At 41.9% G+C, this 14,752-nt stretch overlaps 1 protein-coding gene across 1 annotated transcript; it reads right to left on the bottom strand.

Moving 5' to 3' along the window:
- Positions 1-176: 176 nt before the first annotated feature.
- On the bottom strand, positions 177-11,451 carry RNASEH1 (ribonuclease H1). The gene is made up of 9 exons (XM_044418691.1): positions 11,290-11,451; positions 10,123-10,232; positions 9,757-9,825; positions 9,044-9,232; positions 8,186-8,285; positions 5,304-5,358; positions 4,681-4,765; positions 2,286-2,410; positions 177-658 (listed from the first exon to the last, which is right to left on the bottom strand). The coding sequence occupies exons 1-9, from the start codon at positions 11,412-11,414 to the stop codon at positions 572-574; spliced, it is 945 nt and encodes a 314-aa protein (XP_044274626.1). The 5' UTR covers positions 11,415-11,451; the 3' UTR covers positions 177-571.
- Between the last annotated feature and the right edge of the window lie 3,301 nt (positions 11,452-14,752).

The following is a 14,752-nucleotide window of genomic DNA, read 5'->3' as shown; positions in this document are numbered from 1 at the left end:
AAACCATGTGACCATGCAGCACATCTGGCTATTTGGTTAATACACAGACAAGAAGAAGTTTGAGAACCTGAGTGTGCTGCTATCCGGATGGTGTATCGGAGTGGGCAAGCCTGCTGCATCCTAATAATTTGGTTTCTTTGTCGTATCCATCATAGTCAACTTCACAGATACCAGGATTAAAACAAAAAATAAAGTTTATTTTAAAACTCTCCATAGGAAACACAGTGTTGTCCAAGCAATCAGACTGTATTTCCTTTGCTCATATATTTGGACACTTCTCACTTTCCTACCTTTACAAAGTTTATACAACTCAAACACACAACTCAGAAAATTGGGAAACATGTGAGACTTTAGCGACATGCTTCATAAAAATGTGAGATGTCCAATGCTTGAAACCGTCATTGTTTAAATCAGATCTCTTTTAAAATCCCTATTTTTAAAACAGTGTAACGATTAACACCCGAATCTTCTGAATTCTGCAGCAGCTAGATGGCAACTGAATGCAATTTTTTGTACAGGTCTTTATTCTTTATGAGCCCAAAACTCAACAAAAATGTCTAGTAATAAAATGCTATGATAAGGCCTTTCCAGCCCCTTCTCTTGCTAGTCGATCAGCGGCTTCATTTCCAGTAAACCCAGCATGACCCGGAACATGCATCTGTGGATAACAAAAGTCCAAGTCCATTACTACAAGGATGCAGCAATCTGCATTCTATGATCTTCCACAGAAAATAGCAAATCCTTGCCTGCACTACATTTTATCTGGCTTTCAGATCAAGGGCCAGAAAGGGCACCCTTAAGCTACTTTGATTTTTTCTTTATATCATTTCAGAAGCTACAGCACGGACATGCAAAAAAAAAAAAATAAAAAAAAATCTAAAACTGAGTGTTAGTGATAAATTTGACCAATACTTGCAGTTAGAACCCAATATGGACTTTCAATTCCCAAAAACCGAGGGAAGAAGGAAGATGGCAAGTGTCACACTGACATGCTTTTCCTGTAAACAGTCTTCCCTTATATTAGTATTTCCCAACTGAGTATTGTGGGAATTCATCCCTGCCTCGCAGCATTCATGCTGTAGCTAGGCACGTTACGCTCAGCCAATAGTATTGCAACTTACCAGCCAATAGTATTGCAACTTACTCAGCTAATAGCATTGTACTTCACCTGTGTAACCATATAAGGCTTGTGACCACATATAGCAACAAGTACGCTTCCTGTTACCCGCGCCTGCGCATAAGCAATCAATAAGCCTTTGTGAATCCTGCGCTTGCGCACAATCAACTAGGGTGTTCACTGCTTTACTCGATGGCTATTGGATTACGCAAGTACAAATGTATCAATCTGTGAAATAATAAAAAGGGCTGCTTGTGTTGACGCAGTAAGGAATTTTCTGCGAAGATCTTCTTTGTTCTCCCGAACAACCAACCAAGCATGCTTTAAAACTTTATCTCTCGTCTGCAGTGTTTTAATTCTCTCTCTGAACTCTCTCACACCAATTGTCGAGCTGGATCTCGACAGCTGGTGCCCCGTGTGAGGCAGTTTTGCAACTTTGTGAGGCAATTTTGCAACTTTGTCAGGCAAAGGGTTTGCCTTGATTTCAACCTTCAGCTGCAAGCTGGCGGTTCCCAGTGAAGCAACTTTGTAAGGCAAGCGGTTTGCCTTGATTCAACCCCGGCTGCTAGCTGGCGGTTCCCGCGGTCGTCACCTCCCCACGCCCGGCACGGGCTACAGGCGCCACGCATCTTCGGATCCCGGGTGAGTGTGATTGGTCAAGTTAGAACACAATGGGCTCTTCTTTGTCTACTGAGCAACAGGCTTTTAAACGAGACATTCATTTTTTACTTACTAAAGAGGGACATTCTGTCACTGAAAGTGACGTCGAAGCATTAATTAAAGCAATTCATGATATTTGCCCTTGGATGTCAAAGTCAGGCACGATGAAACTTGAGGATTGGTGTAAAATTGGCAGCTGCTTTCAGGATCATCCCAGAATGACTTCCAGGATTTTATCCACGTGGTGTAAAGTCCAGGCTTGTCTTAAAGGACTAACGCCGACTAATATATTATTCAATCAGCAACTGGAAGCTGGGACCACCTCACTTGCTCACTTGCCAAAAATCTTGCTGCCCGCGCCAGCTCCGATTCCTACAGCCCCTCCTCCTCCTCAAAATGAGAGGCACCACTGAGTATTTCCATTAACCATACCTACTGATAGTTTGTGAGAGATGCGTGCTTTAGTGCATAATATTTAATAGTCAACCTTCTGCACCCTGCTACTTACCCACTGGATGTCCATGCCTTCTGAAAGCTTAGCAAGCCTTTCAAAGTCTTCTTTGTTCACCACATCTTTTCCTGTGCTGGTTCTCCAACCATTAGTCTTCCAATTTGGAACCCAATTTGTTATACCTGTTTTTTAAAAAATGTTATTTTAAGGCAAAATTGAAACTGTTGCCATAAAATGTCTACCGAAATGCTCTCTCTTGGCTTCTGCCACAACTACAAATTGCTATTCAGCCCAAGTTGTTCAAACAGAGAAGACGCTAAATAGGTAGCCTAACTTGTGCACTCCAGATGTATTGAGTTCACCTTCTGTCAGGAGCAGCCAAGATGACAAATGGTCAAGGTCAAGGATATTGGGAAATGTTGTCCAAAATATTTGGAGAATACCCAGATGGATGAGGCTGCTCCATGTGGACACTGTAATCCACTGGCAACTAAGACAAATGATGTCTGTTCTAGTCCTCTACAGCCTACCATGTTAAGTACATTTCAGCTTACAAATGGCCTCACTTGCCACAGTAAACACTGAACTTGGTATCCTGAGGTTTACCACTGATGGACAGGGATCCACACCAACCTGGCAAGTGTTCTTGGATCCTGGCTCAATGTGAAAGTTAAGCCTGGTGCAGATGCCTTACTTGTTTCCAATCTTAGCTTTTCAAAAGTTTAAGACACTTTGGAATGTGAATCAGCTTTTTGGATCCCTGGTCATGGTGTTTACAATTTTAAAATCTGGGCAATTTCAGAGTTTCAGTGTCAGCACATGGATTGGTACTGAAAGTAAATGAACTGAAAGAGAAAAGCCAGAGGAAAAATGCTGGCCAGCAGGTCTTGCGACTGAAGAGAAGGGAGAGGGGGAGGGAGAGACCAAAAGGGCCTGGAGCACACGCTCCCCTGGGCACAAGTTCTGCTGGCAACATAATCCCCAGAAAACAGGGTTTCCTAGCTTTACACAGAAATGTAAGAGACCTGCATGCTTGTTTACAACTAGGACTTGAATCAACAAACATGTTTTAAAATTAAGTACCATACACATATTAAAATTCTTAGAGCTTGTTTTACACAGCTTCTCAAGATCCTTGTCTTCCATAAAGGTGACTTATGTTATCTATGTAAAGAATTGCAACTCTATTTCAAAATGACTCTTGGCACATCCTGTGTTTAACAAAAGCAAAGATGATCTCCAACTTCTGTAATACTGTCCATGGTTTCTGACTGTACTGCATTAATTTGCAAGAGTATACATGTATGTTTTGCCCATTCTCCACATTCAGCAAGTTGCACCATTTGAGGTTATGTCTCTATGCTGTGGAGAACTGGACTAAATGTAACATCACACTGGCAGATGTCTGCCAGTAAAACACGATGTTCTCTTTCTTTCTCCTGCAACCCTCACTGCCAATGAAACATCTGCTCCAGAGGATTTCCCAACCCTGCAGAGACTTTAAGGGTGTGTGGAACCAGGAGGAACTGCCTCATTCCCAATCGTATCAGCAGGAGGACAGCATTGGATCCAAGTCACTGGAGGGGAAAAGGCTAAGGAAAGGGAATTGATCTAATTAAGCTGTAAAGGCACAGGGTGGATATCCTTTGGGGATCAGGAGCCTGCATCATCCCCCCTCCCCAAATCCCACTGGGACTCTCACTCACTGTTGAATGTGCCTTGGCAGCAACCAAAGTTCTGGTGGTCTTGCAGGGAACACGCATGCTCTTTCCAAGCAGAATTGTGCTTCCAGGAGCAGAAATCTGCTTGCAAACAAGGCATGTTTCCCATGTGCTTTGTTTCCCTGCAAAGCTGCCCTGAATTTTGCTGGCAGTGCAAAATGGAACACAATGGGGGCACCAGACAGCCAGCATGTTGCTTCTGCAAAGAATGGCTGATTCCGTGTTCACTCCTTCAATTCAGTTTCCTAATATTTTAGTAGAATCTGCAAGAGCATTTAAAAAAGGGGGGGGGGGGTTGCAAGTTTTTCTGAACTTGACATGGATTACTAGGATTATGTTTAAGATTAAAAAGAAAAACAGCATTGACCATCAAAACACTTCAGGCACAACTGAACCCCAGAAGGAAGCCAGACCCACCAACAGACAGAAGATGCTATAAAGGAAGTTTAATCCAGCAAATCAACAGTTCCTCTTACTCACAGCAACTCCTTCCCTCCTCCCACCCAACAGATCAAATGAGGCTCCTACTCTGTAGGTTTACATAGATTCCTTTTCTAAAAACCACCAAAAGAAAAGTTGTAGACACACCTGGTTACAGAAAAGGATTAAGCTGTGTCGGAAGTACCGTAAGAGATCAGAATAGACATTCACACACTGCTCAATCTATTATTTTTTAGGAAGGCAATTTCACATGTCCTTTACCTTATTACCACTTTCCCACTACTGCTTACCATTAATTGTGAACTTGCTGTCAGTATAGATCACTAGTTTCTTGATATTTTGGCTCTTTGCTTGTTCTATTGCTTTGCAAGCTGCCTGAAGAAAAGATTTAGAGAACACACCTCAGGAGATAGGAATTTAAACAAGCAACATTGATTTTAGTTTTAGATGAAAAATTACTATAAATGAGTTGCAGCACAGGATGTTGTTCATCCACACATGTGCGAGTTACCTTCCAGATGAAGTTAAAAAGTACTCAACTATTTAACCATTGTTTTAAGAGTTGCTATTGCAAATCTCTCCAGCTATCTAATTCTTCTCTGTGACAACTCTTATCAATCATGAATGTTCTTGAAATGCATTTGTGCAACAAATTCTTAAATGATTCTTTGGACTCCTCTGAATTAAAGACATTGTAGTAGCTTTCCCTTGAAATATTTACTTTTCCTTTAAAAAAAAAATCTCCAAGAATGCCAATGGGCCACCGGACTTTTCTAGGTTTACTTTACCACTATTCAAGACCTCAAAGAAGAGGAAAAGCAAGAATATATATATATATTCCCACTGCTATTATGACACCTGAATAGCTGAGTCTCACAGATTCTGTATACAGGTGTTTCTTTTTTCCACTTACATGAATTTCAGCCCTTTGATTGGTCTGCCGTCCTGTAAGTCTCTCACTGCTATTTCTGTGGATTAAGAAATAGACAAATCATTGAAAATGCCACTAAGTAAACATGTGACTAACTCCTGAATTCTATCTAGATGGTAACAAACTCATCTCAAGGTACAGAATTACATCAATGCCCACCTGAGATGGTTCTTTTGCTTTGGACACATTTAAGACAGGAAGTACAAACATGGATACAACCTACCAAAATAGACCTGCAAATACTGCATGGATGCTACCCTTGGGATTGTATAAAGTTTCTCTATGTATTGTTTTAATATGTCCTGCCATGATGCACCAGGTAAGACAGGATCTCCATTTTGAAAGAACAAGAAATTACTGTTATTCCTATATTCCTACTTCGACCGAGGCATTTCCAAATTTACTGAGATACCATGTTAAGTCTCTTTCTGAATTGCTATTGAAAAAAGTGGAAAAATTCAGTACTGAAATAATTTTGATTATTGAAAAAAAGAACATATTAAATTATTCCATTCCAATGAGCAGATCAGTGTTGCACTTGATTTCATATAGGTCAACTAAGGCAAGCATCAAACGGCAGAATTACTCTTCTATATGACCTAGATTCTTAAATCTAGCAGAGGGAAGCATTTCTCTGTGCTTACAGATTCCCTTCTTATTCACACCCAGTGCTGCCTCCCCCATGTCTCAGATTAAGGTCCTTAGGAACTAAACAAGGGCGAGCTGGCAGATCTGGACACTCCCCTACTGAATGAGATCCAGTTTGTGGATCTCTTGTCCAATATGAACACGCTAGACAATATGATACCTGTCACCATCCTCAGACGCTAGATCCTGCAGGAAAGAACAGGGCAAGTTTTGCTCCTCTTGCTAGAAATTATCGTCAGCTCTTTTGCCTGTTCAATATTCCAGCTCAGATGCAGACTACCCACACACACAGCCAAGCTAGAAGTTTACAAGCACAATAATTAGGATTCTGCTGAATCATCTGGGTGAGCTGACAAGTTCAAAGGGCTAACTGTGCTTGCCCTGGAAGGCAAAGTGGCGAAACCTAAAGCAAGCAGCACTATCCAGGATGTGAAGGGCTACTTCTTTAGAGATCAAGAGACAACTAAGCACGGAGAACAACATTTTCTTTTTAAACAAATAATAATGGGGAACTTATTGAAGTCTTATGTTCAGTAGCACTTCATTTTTCTTTAGGACAGGAGTAAACATTTGTTACCACCACTACTGTGGATAGCTGGACTCAACTGCCTCCTTGTCTAGAAAACACTAGAATGCTTCTCCCTGATTTGTTCATTTTTCTGATACTGATGAAGGATGGGGGGCCAAAAACATCAGCATACAACTACTGAACTGTAGGTGGATGGGCCAGCCAGCTGTTTGGCAGAGTTAAGATTACTTTCTATTGGACCATTTGGTAGAGGGAAAGCCACCTGAGCAATTACCTTATCCTGTGTTTTCCCTAAATGCTTGAAAGGCTGTAGGTGTGAATGTTCAAGAGCAACTGAAGTGCTTGCTTTTGTGCAGAAAAGGACAGGGCCTCATAATCAGTTTATTTATTGTTTTACTAGCCATTACTCATATGGCTTATCCATTCTCCTGTCAGGATGAGTGCCTGCACAACCCTGCAAGTGCCTGCAGGCAACACCTGAGGAGCCCTGGAGACCAGAAGAGACTTCCCTGCCCTGCTACTCTTTGAGAAAGCATCATGAGCTGCTCCGGTGACTCCCTCATGCTCTGGTTTCCTGCATTGCCATGCCTGAACCCTGGTTCCTGCCCTGCCTGATTCCAGTCCAGCACCAGCCCATGCCTGCTTCCATCCTTGTCTCCAGTCTGACTCTGATTCCCAGGCACCTGCACCCATCCTCCCTGACCCCACCTTGCTCTTGAATGTGACTGTCTTTCTGAAACTTCACCTTTGGACTGTGCTTGCTTGGATCTATCATCTCCTTGGCTTTGACCCGAGACTGTTACACAGATGCACCTCTTGCTTCTGGCCTGCTGAAGGACTCTGCTTTGCACCGGCGCCCTAGTCCCAGCATTCCAATCATAGTTGCCTGCCACCCACACCCTGGACCTTACATCTCCAAACAGGTAATGTCTGTCAAACACAATCAAGGGAAGAGCAGAGTTGGTAGCCAGGCTCTCCCCAGCTCTGACCCACCAATGGATGAGCAAAATGGGAGGCTGTGCTTCTTTCCATGTATCTCAAAGGTATCCAGATCACATCCATCACTTGATTTCTGAAACACCAATTCCAATTCTTAGCTAACAGCTTTAACCAGGGAAGAGATAATCTGCCAATAATCATCATGTTAGCATCTAAGGATCTCCACAATTATTACTGCACCTCTAACAGTTTGGTTTTTGGGTAAAACATCTGCTTCAGTAACCAATATGCATCCCTCACTAAGGAAGCAGTCCTCCTAGGAACTAAGGACTCCTTCCAGAAGGAAAGTAAAGATTATCTTTCCTATGTCTTTCTCTTCCATGCAGAGGAGGTAGATTGAGACAGAAATTCGGCTAATTCAAGCATGCTTGGGTACTTAAGAATAGAGGACACAACCACTGGATAGATTTCATGAACAGCATCCACCATCAGCCCAGCCTGGAAAGAAGTGAAATCTTGCTCAGACTGAACTGCACTGCGCAACCAGATAAGGCTGGGAACCGGCAACTGCTCACATAAATAGGCATCAGAAAGACTGGCTCTAAAGAAGTGGAGGGTGGCTTCCTTCTTCTGAACAGACCCTGCCTCTTGGTTAGAAAGACAGAAGAGATCCAAGCGCATGGAATACTGAGTAGCAATAAACAGAATGAATTATTTTGACAGCATATTGCTGAACCACCTTACTTACAGAGGATGACTGGGTCCCCAGTATACACCCAATCCAGCACATGCTTTACGATGCCCATTACTGGAACAACATCCATCTGTATAAACAACAGCATAATCTCCTAAATAGGAAAAAAATGCTTTTATAAGTAGGGCATCAACTCACCTGAGAAGGAGCCAAATGCACAACTCAGACACACACATCTGCCCTGAAATCATAGATCAGAAAGCTAAACTTGGCACTGAGTATAGATCTAGCTATTCTTTCTGGATTGTGCAACTTCTGCGATTTTGCAGAAACTCTGCAACGGATCTAGACATCCTTTAATTTATGAGACCAATTTTTCAGATGTAATTAAAAAGGATTCTAGGGAAGATAACGAAAGCTAAATTCAAGTTTGGAGTAATCTTTCTTCCCTCAAAACCCCTTTTTTCCCTTTAAGACATTTTATTTCTCAGGTTAATCAAGTTCAAATCCATCTAAGCATGTTCATTCAGTCTTATTCCTTGCTACTCCCTTTCTCTTCTCTTCCTCGTATGAAGCAGACACATTTTGAGTTTTTGTTTGTAAAGGCAAACTCTGTATCCATGTTATTGGCATCGTAGCAGACGCTCTAGCAACCTGAACACCCAGTGCAAGAATGAACTACAGGACTGGGAGCTTGGCCAAGAACTTCTTGGACATCAGTTAGGAAGTCTGTTTGCAGACTCTCAAATTGGGGGTGGGGGTGCACCCATTTCACAGAATTGTTGCAAGGGTAAAAATGAAGAATGTAGAGACTTTTTATACATTTTAAAGAATCAGAAATTAAACTCAGTTTAGTTTACAACTGTGAGTTGACAACGTTTGTTCAGCACCGTAGTTGATAAAGGCACTTACCTACATATGAGAATTTATCTTTGTTTTCTGATGAAGGTATTTCAGTGTATTTTGTGCGCTTTCTGTCATGTTGGCTTTTTGAAGGCTGGCTGTATGGTCGCTTGTATGAGCTGTAATCTGACCAAGTTGTAGCCTTGTTATCATGGTAATGATTACTACTTTGCCTTTCCATAGCTACACCACTGGTTCCTTGAAGGAATAAAAAACAAGTTACACAAAAATAAAAATGGAAATATGTTAATATTCACAAATCTCATGTTTCTATGAATAATGAGACTAAAGTAAATGGAACTTATTCATGTAAAAATGTAACAAGAGATGAAATAATTTGACTCCTTGACACCAAACATTTTTCATTTAATATTTGTGGGGATTTTTGGCATTTGGTGCTCTGGATGGCCTTTGTATGGTATAATAATAAAAATAAAACCACACACCTGAGAAGGACATGAGAACTATTTAACAAGCATACCGTCAATTCCAGTAAAACAATGGAAGTTCATTAGTATTCCCTCTCTCATGTGCACAGAAAATATATGACAACAAAGAGTAACCAGTATCATGTGCTCTTTCTACTGTTGTCCAAACATAATGTTGTGTATCACCCACCAAAACAACTTGTGGACTACATGGATTCCAAAGCGCAGTGGGGTGCAGCCTGGGACATCATGCACCTGACACAACACTACAAAGCAGGACAATATGAGGAGTACCTTCAGGAACAGGTGCTGAGCCATCACATGACAATGCACCAGCACATCTTGGATCCTCTGCCAATGGGCCTAACAGAAAGGGAATTTACTGGATCAGACAATGGAGAGGTTCTCAGCAGGAAAACATTATTCTGTGACAAGTGGCAGTGGCAGACCCAAACCAAAGCACTCACAAATGTAAATTTAAAACAATTGCAGCCTGAACTTAATTTCCTCCCAAATAAATAATTCAGTGGGCTCTATTCCAAAAGAACTTCCTTTAATACAAACCTATTGTATTTATTATATGCTTTATCCGGCATACCCAAACTAATAAGCAGCCTGCTTTTGTATTTCTGTCAGGCACCACTGCTTCCAAGGGCTTACCTGCTCGTTCTCCTGACTCGCCATGTATAAAGTCCCAAGCAGCTTCCTCTGTTGCAAATTTCTTAAAGCTGGCATTCTGATATCGGTCAACTTGTTCTCTACATTCCTCCCTATAAAAATATCAGTTGGAAAACAAAATGTATGCTATGCATAACCTGTTATCAGGTTGGAATAACTTGGTCTCCCCAGCTTCCATGGGACAAGTGAAAGTAGAGGCACGGTTATGAGTTCTAAGACTGCACTCCCTATAAATGCACGCTGTGAGTATCACTGGACTTACTGGAAGTGCTTCTGAGCAGATGTACATTGTATAAAGTGTTAAGGCCACGTTCATAAAGAAATATTATTCAACCTAAGTCCTAACAAAAGCAGCTGAATTAACGTCTATGGAAAGCTTAATTGCATTTCTTAAGGACATTATATCACTTTCCAGCTAAGGAGTTCATGATGGGTTAAAACAGAACTCCCTTCCCAACTTATGCTTCCAACAACCTGCTAAGGTAGTGTGGGGGAGAAACAGTGACTGGCCTGAAGTCACCAATAAGTCAGGGAAGGTTTGAACAGTGAATGCCTGCTTTTTAAATTCAGTAATTAAGAAATTTAGCAATCTTTCTTCTCAATCAATTCCCAGCCAATAACTTTTAAATACCAAGGTTCAAAGAGTTGACATTACTGGCTGTATTTTATGAATAATACAAGGTGCTTTGGTGAATGGTATTAAAAATGGCATAAATTTAGTACCTTTCTAAGATTCATTTACCCAGATCATTTCAACAGTGTCAGATGACCACTGAGGCCCAAAACCCACTCAGAGAGAAAATTCACCCTGCTCAGTCTAACTCACTTCACAGGTTTTAGGGCAGAAACATGGGTACGGGCAGGCAGAGATCTCTAAGTCTGAACTCCGTGGAAGAGATGGGGCTATATCTTAAAGGGCAATCCTGGGCATGTCTAGCCGGGGAAAAAATCCTACAACTACCAGCATGCCCTCGCCATTGATGGCGGGGGCATGCTGGGAATTGTAGGAATCCCCTCCTCTTGTCTAGACACGCATAGGCAATCATCCTAAACGGGATGAATGGTACATACGCCAACGAAGGCTCAAATCCGAAACTAGGAGTGGGAGTAGGCAGGCTGATTGCCCCTACCTCTCGGGTGAATACTTACCAGCTGCGATATACCCCGGTCTTCCTGCCCTTCCGCACCGCATAAAACATGACGCCTTCCCTGACTGCACCGCTGCTGGGGAAAAACAACGGGTGAATGAGCAAGGTCAGGATCCGGCGCAACATAATTGTTGCTAACTCCTATCCACAGTAGTGGTGGTCCCCCTTCCCCGCTCCCCCCCCACCCCGCTCGCATTCGCTTCCGGTCAGTGAAAATATTGCGCACCGTACATAGAAGAAAATGCGCAAGCGCGCAGACACCACCCCTTTGAGGTTCACGGAACTAGAGGCCAAACCGATGTCAAAATACTTCCGGTTCCCAACCGACATGCTTGGAGGCAACTCATGGGAATAGGATCGACGTCAAACGCACCTGGAGAGAGACAGAGTTTTGTTCCTATTGTACTAGGCCACTTTGCCCATGATATGGCAGTGTTTGCACTATAACCGGGCGTGAGAAAGCGTTTAGATTGGCTTCCTTCTCAACTCTATGGCTCGAGAAAATAAAGACCAAGCTATTTTGCGCAAGCGCATTAACTCAGCTTTCTCTTCGCTCCCACTCGCTCCTGCCGCAGATGCTCATGCGCACACCTGTCGCGTCCGTTTCGAAGGCGGGAAAACAAGCACCCTGAGTTAGCTCCTTCTGCAGTTCTTTCTTAGCAGGCAGGGAAGACGAGAAGCCAAGCAGAATGAATCTTTAAATTGCTATCTGCCGCACTCTCATTATCTGCATTTAGTGGGGCTTGTTAATGAGTAGATGCGTGTAGGAGATCGCAGGGCACAAAAAGCCCCGCACCGTTCCTGCACCATTTATTCCTTGCACAAACATGAACCAGGCCAACTCTGAGAGCAAACCACAAGAAGACTTGTTGCGCATTCCTAGTCATGCCTACTGAAAAGTTATTTTGATTTCAATGAGATTTACTAACATGGTAGTGTGTATAAGATTGCAGTCTTAAATTCTGAGCACGCTCACCATACACAGTTGAATTATAGAAATCATCAGTCGAGAGTAAGCACCATTAAGCATATGTCTAATAAAGCCCATTTGAGAAACACACGACATAACAACTCTACTGCCCTTGAAAGACGCAAACCTCTCTACACATGGCAAGGACTACGTCCCGTTGAATTCAACAGGGTTTAGTAGGCACGTACAGGATTGCACTGTAATATTACAGATGGGTGAAAAACGGGAGAAGGTCATGCAGAAAATATCATTGCATGGGAAAATATTTCACCAAAACTTTTCGATGTAAGACCTGTGTGCTTGATTGGGTAAAATGCAGGTAAGGAAACATAACTATAGCAATCTCAGAGTATTTTTTTTTAAGCAGGGGAGGCAGGAGTTTGATTAAGAGACCTCCAACTCTGCGATTCCAGGCATGTCTACTGAGACACAGGCCCTACTAAATTTAGTGAGAGTAATTTCCAGGTAGAAGGCTATACGAGTGGGAATTAAGGCACATCAAACGTGGGCAAGCTTTGAGAAAAGCCAGAAGAATCGATTTCATGGCTTTCCATTGTAACCCGCTTCCCAGTAGAACAGGGAACATGGCCTTGCTCCATTGCAAAAGCAGAATGAAGCTACAATGAAGCTGTGTTCGGTGGGATTCATAAGCTCGAACTGCGACCAAGTTATGCTTGCCCGTTCTTCATTTCATCTCTGATTCAAGACCTTGCCTATCTCTTTCAGTTCATCCCGCCCATGGCTTATCTTCTTCTTCGCCTTAGATTCGAACAAGCGTGTACTTTTACGGCAAAGCACAAGAACACAATTTTCCTGTGCTTCCTTCCTGGGGCGGAGGATTGGGAAAATCCACAGGTAGAAAGAAGGAAGGGGAAACAACAAGAAACAGCTCTAGTGGCTTTGAAAGGGCAAGTAGCAGCCAGAATGAAATGTTCCAAAGTTCACATAAGAGCAATATTTACTTCAGAGCAAGTCAAAGATCTTAAAATGGAAGTGGAAACAGTGGATGCTCAAGTTGTCCAGAACTCTTCATCAGACTAGATGATAAAGCAAAAAGGGAAGGGAGAAAAAAATCTGGCTGATATTGAAGCTTTAAACTTTTATCCTCCCTTCCCCAGTTTTGATTTGTCATGGCAGTCATTTAACATTGTACTGCATAAATTAATGCATGCATCTTCACCACTTTGCAAAAAAATAATCAAACTTTACCCAATTGTCCCTTAAACTTCTTTTGCAGCTGCTTCTTTCCAGTGAAGGAATGACACTTCAAAGTTTATGCAAACTCACTTGGAGTAATGTGAGAGCAAAAACTGCAGTAGAAGCTTTAATACCTGTCTCTCTGACTTAGTCACTGCAGTATTGCTATATTATGTCTAACTGTGCAATAATTTATTTCTGGCCCAGTATGTGTGTAATTATATACAGCTGAAATTAAGAAAAATAATGACTACAGAAGAATTAGAGAACTTTATAGTTTATGAAGAAACTGAAATTGTGAAAGATCTTTGCATACCTTGGCTTGGTCATCAATTTAAAGTGAGACTGCCACCAAGAAATTCAAAGAGACTGAAATATATGGATATCAGATCAATTCATGGGACACACGTTTTTGTACAGGATTCATTTATGCCATACTCGTAAGTATTTTACTAGCCATCTTATTCCATAGTTCTCCAATGCTTTATTCCACATGATATATCTAGGATACAAATATATAAATAAATAAAACATTCTCATTCCTGCTGTAACAGGAACTTTGAGATGTCCAGTGCAGCTATTTTATCTATTTTGATTTACATTGTTGCTTATTAATCAGGATTTTATTAGCTACCAATCAGAACAGTTTACTGTAATATACCTATTTTAGGAACACAGGAAGCTGCCATATACTAAGACACTTGCTCTGCCTAGCACAGTATGATTGACAGTGACTGGCAGTAGTTCTCCAGGGTTTAAGCCCAATTTTTTCTGCTTTATCTGGAGATGCCAATGATAGAACCTGGGACATTCTGCATGCAACACTACCGCTGAGCCTTACTGCATTAAGCACCTGTATGGATAAGTGTCTGTTTTAATTTGTATGTACTGTTTGTATCTTGCATATATATTTTTATATCGAGTTCTACCTATACATCCTTATTTGGTGCTTTAGAACTACCTTCATGAGGGCTGCTGCGACTGTTTAACAATAACCTCACTAGAAAAAAGAAGAAATTATAACCCTTTGTTGAACTATATTTTAATACAGCAGTATGCATGCATATGACTTCCAGATAACGGGCTCGTACTCTTCTCTGTGAAGGGCAAGCGCAGGTCTTTCTTCCGTATCTTCCTCAGTAGACTTTCACATTCGAAAACTGTCAGGGCGTCCTTGCCAGCAGTTCACTCCCGCCAGAGCCTCTTTAAGAAGGGCGGAAGTGCTCTTTATTTCAGGCTTCCTGGTGTGGCTTCGCGATGTGAAGTGGGAGGAGTTGCGTTCCCTTCTCTTCGCGGG

Source organism: Varanus komodoensis, unplaced genomic scaffold, assembly GCF_004798865.1.
Source record: "Varanus komodoensis strain SLA01 unplaced genomic scaffold, ASM479886v1 scaffold10, whole genome shotgun sequence".
In the NCBI taxonomy this organism is placed as follows: Eukaryota; Metazoa; Chordata; class Lepidosauria; order Squamata; family Varanidae; genus Varanus; species Varanus komodoensis.
Note: the sequence above shows the minus strand (reverse complement) of the source record. Positions and strands in the feature narration are given on the sequence as shown.